Genomic DNA, 11,357 nt, shown 5'->3' with positions numbered 1-11,357 from the left:
CATCAGCATATAAGGATATACTTTTTTTTTAAACGAATCCTATTATATATATATATATATATATATATATATATATATATATATATATCCTATCATTATATATCTCTATACATATATCAGGGTTTAGTTAGCCACTTCCCTACTGATCAATGACTTAGTTCTATTGTTTTGGCATAGAGTGCTGCAAATGGACATCCTTCTCCATGTTTGTTTTAATGCCAGTAGTAGTGACTTCAAGTTTTGATAGAGCCTCCCATGTTACACTCCTACAAGCCAGTTTAAAAATTTAGCATGTCACTGTCTTCCCTGCTACAAGTCTTCTTCCAGGGGCAATGTTATGGAAAGAATTTGAGTTCTACTGCCTAGGACCACGAGGCCTTTAGCCTCTTTGGGCCTCATTCTTTTTTCATCTGTAAAGTGAAGTATAACCAGTTTAACATCTCAGGGTGGTGTGAGAGTCCAGACGCTGCATCCATAAAGGGTTGGCTCCAGGAGAAGTCTGGTTGCCTTTCAGTTTTAGAGTGTCCCAGGGCACTGGCCAAAAGCTCAAGCTGAATAGTCTAGAGGATTCCCTACTCCAGACTTGTAACTGAGAAAATGAGACACAGAGAGCACCAGAGGTCTGGTCAAAACCACACAGCGTTGGCAGTAAAGCTGGTTCTGGCTGAGACTGAGCTGCTGCCAGCGGCCCCCGGATTCCAGCCCCCGGGGCTGCGCCCGACTCAAAATAGTCGGCCAGGAGGTCGACTCCTGGAGGTTAGCTTCTCCCCTACCTAGTCCTCTCCCCTAACTTACCCCCGCCCCTATACACGTACTCCTCACTTGCTTTGAGTTCGACCCAAGCCCCAAGGGCTGTAAGGTGGAGGAGTCATTTCTAGACAACTAGAGGCAGCTGCAGCTGGCGTCAGTCTCGGCCCCAACCGAGAGTGGCAGAGCGCTCTCAGATCTTGGGCTTTGAGACTCCGCGTCCTCCCTCCCTGCGGGGCCTCAGACGGTGTGCCCTCGGAACTCGCCTTTTGCGCACAGTGAATCTGAGTGGGACGTACGTGTAGATGGCACAAGAGTGTTGTATAGCCCTGTGACATGTATGTGTTGCATGGTTCACACATCCTAGTGTGAAAAGTGTGCGGTGTGGTGTTCAGGTGTGGGAGTTCACGGAGTATTGGGCACCTCGTTCCAAGGGCGCTCGCGCTTCCAGACGGTAGTCACGCCTCCCTCTGCCTCAGCCCTGTCACAGCCACGGATTTTGCGCACGCGCAACTCCGCCTTGGCTCCTCCCCCGCGATTGAAATCCCGCCCTCGCCCCACCACCGCCACACTTTACGGCCCGACACGCCACTTTTGCCGCAGACGCTTTTGCTGCCGCCGCTCCCCAAGTCGCCAGGACTGTTGCCGGTGAGGTGAGGTGAGGCGAGGTGAGGTGAGGTGTGGTGTGGTGTGTTGGGCCGGTAGCGCTGGCGACTGGATAGAAGGTTGAGAGCAGAACCGAGCGGGCCGACGAGGGCAGTGGGTCAGCCGCTGCTTTGTCTTCTCAGCTCCGGTCCCGTTTTCGCTGCCACAGGGAGGCCGCCCTGGCCCGGCGAGCCGAACCAATGCTGGATCTGGAGGTGGTGCCCGAGCGCTCTCTTGGGAACGAGCAATGGGAATTCGCGCTAGGTGAGTGTAGGGTCCTCTCTCACGACCCTACTCACTGATCCGTACTTCCCTTCCGGCCCTTACCGCCTCTGGTCTTTGCCCCCTTACTCCCTTGCGCCGGCGGTTCTTCGCCTCTTCCGTCCTTTCGGCTCTTTGGGCTCCAGGCACTAGATACCCGCTCCCACCCCCGGGACCCGGCAGCCGGTCGTACCCTGACGCCCTTGCGTTAGGCCTCACCAGGACCCTTCCCGGGGCAGTGCTACACTAGTAATAATAATAGCAATGGCTGACACGCCCCAAACATCTACTTAAGGCCTGGCCCTGCCCTCTGGTGCATAATTATCTCTAGTACGCTTCCGGGGCCTAAGGGTCGCTACTGCTGTTACTCCAATTCCCATTTTACAGACTAGCTAAGAAGTGACTGACACCCTTAAACGCCACATTCATCTGTCTCCCTTTGCTTTTCTGGGCTTTGGGTTGTCTTTCTGGAAGGGGAAACCTAGGCTCTGTTCCCATCATCAGATGCTGGGGATCTTGTCAAGGGAGTTGAAGAAAGTTTGTGTGCTAAAGGAACTTCTAACCAGTTTCTAGTTTTTAATGTGGTCAATGTGTGGTGTAATCCTAACCCAGACCTTAGCCAAGAGAGTTAAAGGTTGAATGAAATAGGAGTTTGGGGAAAGTAACATTTAGTTTGTAAAAAATGGAGTTTGGCCATTTTGTGAGTTTTAGCCCATTTTCCCTTATCCCCAGTGTCACTGCCTTTACGTGTACAAGTATTTACATTCGATGACCCTAGTGTGTGTTTACTTTTATGTTCCAGCACTAGGGAAAGGGGATGCGGACAGGCATTTGTGTTTTGTTTGTTTGTGCAGGTCTGAACTTTCCTCACCCTAATTTGGGCTGCTGGACTCAGCTGCTCCATTGGCCTGTAGCTTATTCTTGAATCTGGAAGACTCACATTTACGGAGATAGGGTGGGTGAGAAACTGCAGAACAGATTAGCTTGTAGGACTCTGCTAATGCTCATTGTCTTCGTGAACTGAACAAACCTCCTTTGGGTTGTAAGAGCCAGTTTTATTAAGAATTTTCAGCCAACTTCCCTCATAATTTATACCATTCGTACAGAGTTCTTCCCCAAATTTTAGCTGATGTGAAGTACTGCAGCTTCTTGTGAAGCAAGTACTTGATTGGGAGGCTAGTGTTATCTTTGCCTCCAGGCCCATTCATCGTGCTGATACTGTTTGGCTTCCAGTTAGGAAAGAACCTCCCCTAACCACAACTTCTGCTTATACCAGGACTTCACAGGGCAGAGTGAAAACCACAACCATAGCTTCAAACTGTGCTTGATGTTGCAAGGAGGTTGTGGATCTCTGTGGTGTATGCAGTCTCTTGGTCAAAGTAGTGATTAGGATATCATTTGAGACTTCCCAAAAAATTGGTAAAAGAGTAAGTCTTCTTCTGTCAACTGTTTTGATGCCTTAACCCCCTCTCCTAACTTTACCAGTTTCTAGGAATCAAGGATTTGGGTAGTTCTTTCAAACTGTCTAAACAGCAACCAAAAATAGTGAAAAGAGCATTTCTGTACGTTGGGCCCAGAACTGAACTTTGAGGGAAAGCTCATAGAGCCTCAGCCTTAATAATTCCTATGTAGGTCATAAAAATCCACATTTTAAAATTGTGTCTGCTTGATAGTGGTCATTTGATTTCCCCAAGCTTTATGAATAGTTTTTCCCTCTTTCTCAATCTTCTCCCCAGCTCTCAACACACTTAAACTGCAGTTGGGGCTGAAAGGTAGGGATCCGTCTAGGAATTGGATCTGTGCTTTAGGATTACATTCTTGAACTAGACTAAAGTCACCACAACTCTATAAGGTAACCTCTATTTGCCAGATGAGGAATGGGCTTAGAAAGGTAGAGATGATAAAAAGTAGCCAAACAGGGATTTCCGGCTTCCCGCTGCTCTGCCCTTCTGAGGATGGGCTTAGCTTTGTCTCCAGGTTTCTCTTTGGAATCTGTGCAAATGCAGATGTATCTAGCCCTTGCCATCATCGCCTGGCATCACAGTGGGGAGCTGCATCCAGCTTCTTGGCTGCCTTCCTGGCCTTTGTGTACTGCTGGAATATTAGAGAAATGTCAACAGCACAGGGACAGGAAAACCTAGCCAGAGAAGAATCTCTGAATGTGCCACCAATGGCTTGACCAGTGGTGGAGTAAGAGCAGTGCAGACTTGAAGTGTTTTCAGTGAAACTTGCACAATATATTGGTTGGAGATATATCTCTGAATTTGTTTTTAAATTAGTCTTGAAAATGCCCAAACAGAGTAGATTTAAAGGGTCACTGGAGAATAGCCTTCTCTGAGATAACCTTGTTCCAGAGGGACTGAGGGCTCACTCTGTTGAAGGCTCATTCTGTAGACTCTGCTTACGATCATTGAAAACTGAGTAAGAAATTGACTAAGCTAAAGAGTTTAGTCTAATGGGAGGGAAGGATTTTATAAATAGTTCATTTTATTATAATGAGGTGGAGATTGTTTAGGGTGCTGTGGAAGAGGAGAAGGGACTTGACCTGACTTGGGGGTTCAGGAAAGGCTTCCTATCAATCTATAAGACCCAGTACCATTCCTGGAGCCAGTGAGCACCAGGAGTGCCCTATCAGAAGTCCATCCCCAGATTTCTCATCTACACTTGCATGGACGTAAATCTTCCAGTCAAGTTTAAAAACAAAAATTGGGAAAGTTAGATGGTGTGTGTAAGGAGCTATAAACAATTAGATATTATAATTAGAGCATAATGTACTAGTGAAAGAAGAAAATCAGTTCCCCAGATTGCTAATTCTCTTTGGTAGTTAGCTGCCTGGGATACTATCAGAGAGTCTCTGTGTTCAGTGGAAAAGAGGATATCTGTTAGTAAAGTGTGTTGTGGGCATGCATTTAGGAAGAAAATTTGGGAGAACAGATTTGGAGAGATGGGTAAGGAAGAGTAATCTAGAGGTTTCTGGCTTGAGTAACTAGGTAGATGTTAAAGGTATTGAGATCCAGAATACAGAGAAGAAGCCAGATTGAAGAGAAGATGAAAAATCACTTAATCTGTCAACTTTTTATTTGCCTTTTGATATATACAGAAAACAGATGGAGATGTGAGTCAGAAACTAAGTGGTTGGTTGAATGAGTGAATGAGGGATGGGCAGAAGGAAATATTGCCCATCACAGAGGCCTGGGGAAGTTGAAGGAACATCAGGAGAGAGTGGTATTGGTAGAGACAGAATGAGAGTTCTCAGAGGGGAGGGTTGTCACAAGGACCTATGGTATAGGGTCTATGTATTCCTACCTAATTGCTTTGTTTCACTCATTCAGAGCCCAGCATATAAATAGGACCACTTACTATTGTGCCAGACGTGGTGACTGAATGCTGGGAATACAGCAGTAAGACAGATACTGTCTCAACCATTAAGGAGGTATAGGGAAGGTGCTAACATAAACAAATTGGATGAGAGGCTTCATTAAATAAGGCAGGCAGGGAAGTGAACGGTGAGGCAAGATCTGAAAAATGAGAAGAACCAGCTATAGGAAGAGCATTCCAGCAGACTCAAGAGTTAGTGCAAAAGCCTGGAACAAAGAGAGGCATGGTGAGCTGTGGAAAGAAAGATGGAGGTGGACAAGATCCAGAATATTCAGGGCTTGCAGGTGATGGCATGCTGTTTGGGTTTTATCCCCCTGTAATGGAAAGCCATTGGAGGGTTAGAAGCAGGCAAATGATGACATCTGTAAGATAGAGGATTTGTACAGTTTAGAAGACTGATCATATGCTCCACACCCTTTTTGGGGTTAGGTAGCTCTCTTAGAGCTAGGACAGTGCTCTTGTTTCTTTGTTATACACATGGCTGTTTCCCTTCTGAGGCCTTTTGTAGCCTTCCATTACCAGGAGCTGTGTGACAAGTGGTCATTGGTGGCTGCTTTATCTCCTCCAGGTGGGTTACCACCCTGGATGACTCAGGACCCAGAGATTCCAAGGCCAGAAATTTGATGTGGCTAGGTGGGAAAGAACACTCCCTCAAGAAACTTGTTTGTGCCACATGGGTCAGAGAAGCCATGTGGCCTTCTCTTTCTTGGCACCTGAAGTTATCTGTCTTCCCCACATGGGTATTTACCCATTCCCTCTGGGAGAGACAGCATAGATGCTCCTCCATTTCAGGAATGGCAAAGCTGAGTGATGTGTCAGTTTGTTCATATTCTCAATTAACATTTATTAAGTCTCTACTATTTGGCAGGCCCTGTGCTATAAAAGGCTGGAAAGTACTTTGTTTAAGGTTTGGTTCCCTCCAACTTCACACTGTAGAATGGACTATTGAATAAAGCCAGGATCAGATCGATCACTGTTTAAATGTAGATGGGCCACACATTTTTTAACTTTCTAATTCTTTGTGTGTAAGCTCTTTTCTGCACATTGCCTCTTCTTGAATCAGAGATAAGCTGACCTTAAATGTGAGCCACTGTGCTGTCCTGAGGTCATGTGGTGGTCCCTCTTCCTTTCTCATTACCTGTCCCATAACCCTTAATTCCCACTGAGTAAATATTTGTTCATCGGCCACTATGTGGTCAGTCCTGTGCTGGAAATCCAGAGTGTCCTTGCACTCATGAAGCTATGAGTCTTTGTTTTTGGATTGTGTCTCTCAGTTTCTTCTTGTTTGACATATAATGGACTTTGCGAAAACATTTTTTGCTGTTCACTGTGAGTCCTTGGAATCTTTGAGATATCGTTGGCATTTGGATTTCTTAAACTTGGGGCATATATATTAATTCGTTTATAATGGGGCATGAGTTTAAAAATCAGGTATTAAGATTTAGAGGATGTTTGTGGGTTGATAAGTGAGAATCCAGTGAAATTCTTTGTAAAATAAGTTGATTCTGGTAGACGTCGGGCATTTTTCACTTTTTAATGAGTCCTTATAAGTCATGTGTTCCTGCAGATTCTCATTTGAGATGAGGAGACAGATATCAGAAAGGAAAAGAGGAAGGAATCTGCCCTAGGTTGTATGTAATTATAGCAGAGTGAGAATCAGAACCTTGGTCTCCAGAGTTATTCAGTCAATGCATTTCTCACCCTCTTCTTTGGTTCCTGCTGACTTTGCTTTTACCAAGCCCTTTGCCTACCTAGGATCAGCACGGAAGTCCCCATTTCTAGGAAGCCTTCTATAGTTACTTCCTCTCCTTATACAATCCAACTGTTCCTTTAGTGCTTGCTGCTAACTTTATTCTAGCTGTTACTGCTTATTGAACTTCTTTTTTAAACTTAATATGTCTGTAGACCTTAGTGGCCCCCAATCCCACCCCAGGTATTAAACAAGAACTAATGCCTAATACAGTGATAGATGTCAGTAAATGGATAGCCCAAGTAACCACACAGGTATCCTTGCTCTATTTCAGGAATGCCTCTGGCTCAAGCAGTAGCCATTCTTCAGAAGCACTGTCGCGTCATCAAAAATGTCCAGGTTCTCTACAGTGAACAGGTGAGTGGTAGCTGATTTGTCTATTGAAATAGCAACACCTCCAGAGGTTGATGGTCTGGGAGATACTGACTAGCAGGAATTTTTGGGTCACTGTTTGAATGCGAGAATCTCCAGTGCTAGTCAGTTACCAAGTACATTTTCTTTGGCTTTTGTAGTCTTGATAACCTAGTACTTACAAGTTTGGAAGAGCAGTGACAACTGAACTTGTTTTTTGATTGTTTGACTTTACCTACTGGCTCTTAAACAGGAATTTTTCAGTGTGAGGTCACCTCCAGGATCGTCTTGTCTTCTAGGGTGCTTGCCTTCCCCTTTCTTGTTTAGAATAGTCTTTTCTCATTTGTTCATTGCTTTGGTTTGTGTTCAAGATTGTTGCTGTGCAGATTACTAACTAGCAGAACATCCCAGACTTGAAAAGAAGAAGGTGTAGCTTACCTTGTTAGTGAGAATGATATGACATATGGAAATTGCGAAACATTGCCTCCAAAGTAATGGGCATATTTTACTCTTTTTTTTTTTTTTTTTTGTCTCATTTACAGTGACCTCTATTAAATGTTGTGCCAAGAATTAACTCCTGTGGTATAATGTTGCATGGACCTACAAAGACCTTTTCAGTTTCCAGGAAGAGTATGTTTTAGGTTAGCACCCAAGCAGAACTTTCTGAACATTAGAATTTTTTGGATTACGTTTTATTAAAGTTAGAGACCTTTTTATAGGCCTTTAGAAATAGAATTCTTCTTAATTTTCTAAAAATGCAGTCTCCCTTCTGTTGAACTCTCTAAAAACCTGTGGTCCTTTTAGGACACAGACCATGTTCTGCCCTGTGGAGCAACCTTTGTGGCAGCCTGTGTGTCATAAATCTCAGGGAATAGTTTTGATCCTGCACAGGCTACTGGATGTCCTCCGTATCTTTTCTGAGACCCTTTAAATACTGATTTGATGATTTTAGTTCTGTTTGTTTCAGTTAGCTTCAGATCCTAAAGCAAACAACAGCTTGTTTTTGACATGAAGAAAATTTTTGTGGATTCAAGATTGGTGAGATTTCTATGAGGCTTCCCAGTTTGGCTTGGTAGTGTCAGAGTTGAGCCTGTTACCTATACCCAGACATTACATTATATAGTACCATACGTCTCTGCCAGCCTAATGAGGTCCATGTGAGAGGTCTTTTTGAAACAGGGAGTGGTTAATCACCAAGCAAGTGCTTGGATATTTTGTGGTGCCTACCACAGAACACAGGATTTGTGGGAGTGGGCAGAGGTTTCTGGAGCCATAGTGGCAAAGTGGTTTCTCACTTATAAAGTGAAAGATGGTGGCTTTTCCTCTTTGTCGCACTCATATCATCCATAACCTAGTCTGACTTTCAGTGTTAGGTCATGAGGGAATTACTCATGACAATTAGCAGCCGTCAAAACAGGAATAATAAGCTTGCTTCCTGAGTTTATAGCCACCAGAACATTTAGTTAAATCACATTGGGCACCCAAGATTAGATACATTTGAAAAAGGCTTTAAACTTTCTTAACCAATTTTTCTAATGAGGTTTATTTTTTATATCACTACCTCTGTTGTCTGTCATTCCGATCTTTGGGTATAAATAGTTTTAGCATTAAGCTAATTGCCCCCAATATCTTCTAAGCAGGTGGAAGCATAAGTTTTTGAATCCAGACCTTGGTTCAGATCCATGCTTTCCCCATTTCTTGGTTATGCGACTGTGGCAAGTTAATAACTAGTCTGGCTCTCCAAAATGGGCATGATTTCCTTAGAATAATCTTTTGATGAGGATCAAGAGGAAGTAGTATCTCAGAGCCCTGATACGGTGTTTCTTAAGTGGAGGTCCTGTCCTCTCCTCCCCTCCTTCCCTTACTTCCCATTTGTTTCCTTGCTTCCCATCAAATGCAGAGAATCATTTGGCCCCATTAAACATTTCAGAAATATCTGTTTCCAGCAAATCATACCTTGGAAATTAAATGTGCATATCAAGTAAGTCTCATCTTTCCTAGAGGGAAGAGTTGTTAATGACTAGCAGCAGACAGCTTTACTGAACTGGAAGGGTCTGCTTAAACACATAGTACATGTGTATTTTGGTTCTGGAGATATAAAACACTGATAATAAGGGTGATTTACTTGCTTTTGAAAATTGCTTAGTTACATCCTGAATTGTAACAATGCCAGGGGAAAAATGATCAGATCTTGGGAGTGTGTAGAAAATTCAGATACTCCAAGCAGTGATCTTGAAAGATGCTAAAATGTTGCCTTATCCTGCTTATCACCATGAAATAGTGATAATAGCTTACTATGAAATAGTGATAATAGCTTACCACTCAGAAACCGAACTGTTTGTTCTGGGTTGAAAATAAGTGACCTAAGGTCAGGGTCCATTATTCCATTATCTTACTTGAGACCTAGTGGTTTTAGATGTTCATACAGACTTCCTGGAAAATAACAACATCTTTCTTCTAGTGTTTGCCAGGCATGAAGGTACCACCCAGTCCTACTATCCTGTGAAGATCGTGGGTTGGAGGGAGCAGACATTCTGAGCTAATCTCAGAAAGCTTTTGGGGGAGAATTTTTCCATTGAGGCCCAGAGCAGCAGTGACACCTGGCCTTCCAGCCTATATCACTATCTCTGACAGCCACACCTTCATTCACTGGGCCTACCTTGAAAAGCTCCCCACAGAGACTTTTCTAAACTCTTTTGACAGCTGGGTGCCAGTTTCAAGAAGGGGCAGGGTTTTGGATGGTGGTGTTTTTCTTACAGTGCTGAACATCCTAGTTCAGGGCTATGGAGAGTCCTCAGACTTTGAATTGATTGCATTGGAGCAGAAGCAGTCAGGTGGGGCAGACACTAGGAAAGAGTACTCTGTGCTGAGTGCTGTGCCCAGTGCTTTCTGACCTACTATCTCTGTCCTTATAAAAACCCTGGAGGCGAAGGGATGATGGTATTCCCTTGAAGAAGCTAGAGCTCAGAGAAGTTTAAAGAGTCACTTAAGGTCACAGATCACCAAGACTCAAGGCTAGCTCTGTCTGCTGCTCTCTGCTGCTGCTCCCCACCCCCATGGGACTCAGAAGGGGCACATGTAGAAATATGACTCCTTAGATCTCAGACTTGGGCTTTTCAGAAAGAAGCGCATGTGATATGGGATGGTAGGGGGATGGAGAGAGGAGTAAGTGTGTCATCTCACACATAGTCAGATCACAAGGTACTTCTTTGTCCTGGAATATGGCTTAAAACAGTCAAAGAATGAAATGGTTTTTTTCCTGTGAGTGGTACAGACAGCCCTGGAGTGAATTGACATAGGTTCAGCTGACATGCATTGACCATTACTTGCTGAATTTGGATCCTGTGAGACCTTTTCACGAGGCTTGTATTCCTTATCTACTGCTCTGTAGGTTTTATAGCAGTAAACCCATGCTACAGATGTAGACCCTGGACCCTCTAGAGAAAATGGCCTATATACCCACATAATTTTGGCCCTTTCCCCAGGTAATAACTCAAAGCCTGGAAGAGAATCTCTTTTCAACCAATATTGCAAAGCAGCATCTGCAGGCTGGAAGTAGAAGACACATTGCATTCATAAAACAGTTTCTGGCTTCCAAACCTGTCAGCTGTCTACACTTAGATGTTCTCTGTGCACTGCATTTATATTGTAATGTTTCAGTAGGTGCTGGTGAGTAAGTTAGTTGTTCAGAGTGTATGTTTATTTATTATTATTATTTTTTGTAGTCTCCTTTAAGCCATGACCTCATCCTTAACCTGACTCAGGACGGGATCAAACTACTGTTTGATGCTTTCAATCAGAGACTTAAGGTAACTATAAATGACAACTAAAGTTTCATGTCAGTCTGATTAATGTGTGCAATTGTGGGATATTTTAATAAGTGGGAGTAGACTTTTGTGATTCAGAGACAACCACAATATAGGGGATTGAAGCTGTGCCTGTTACCCTAAAAAGAGAGAAGCTGGGGGTGGATGGGGGGTGGTTGGATAGAGTCTGGGACGGACTCTAGTCTCAGACTCCTAGCACCATTGGTGTAGTGCTATCATGCAAGATTCCCATAGTCTCAGGCTCCAGAGAGGAAGGGGGAAAAGTGTTGAAGATTTGGGGGACGTGCTACAGGGAGGGGCCTTTTGTGTTGGGTAGGAAAACAAGTAGAGCTAAGTGTTTGGCATAGATTATCCTGAGTCTTAAAAAAAAAAAAGTACTTAAAATGGGCCTGACTGCA

General features: G+C 43.9%; 1 protein-coding gene across 1 annotated transcript in view; it reads left to right on the top strand.

The window, feature by feature from the left end:
* The first annotated feature begins 1,282 nt into the window (after positions 1-1,282).
* PHAF1 (phagophore assembly factor 1) overlaps positions 1,283-11,357 on the top strand; it is a 25,544-nt gene continuing 15,469 nt past the window's right edge. The window contains exons 1-4 of the mRNA XM_045522233.2: positions 1,283-1,405; positions 1,536-1,656; positions 7,056-7,138; positions 10,858-10,941. Coding sequence (XP_045378189.2) covers positions 1,593-1,656; positions 7,056-7,138; positions 10,858-10,941 — 231 coding nt within the window. The 5' untranslated portion in view covers positions 1,283-1,405; positions 1,536-1,592. The remainder of the gene's footprint in view (positions 1,406-1,535; positions 1,657-7,055; positions 7,139-10,857; positions 10,942-11,357) is intronic.

The sequence above is a fragment of the Camelus bactrianus genome, chromosome 9 (assembly GCF_048773025.1).
Source record: "Camelus bactrianus isolate YW-2024 breed Bactrian camel chromosome 9, ASM4877302v1, whole genome shotgun sequence".
Lineage (NCBI taxonomy): Eukaryota > Metazoa > Chordata > Mammalia > Artiodactyla > Camelidae > Camelus > Camelus bactrianus.
Note: the sequence above shows the minus strand (reverse complement) of the source record. Positions and strands in the feature narration are given on the sequence as shown.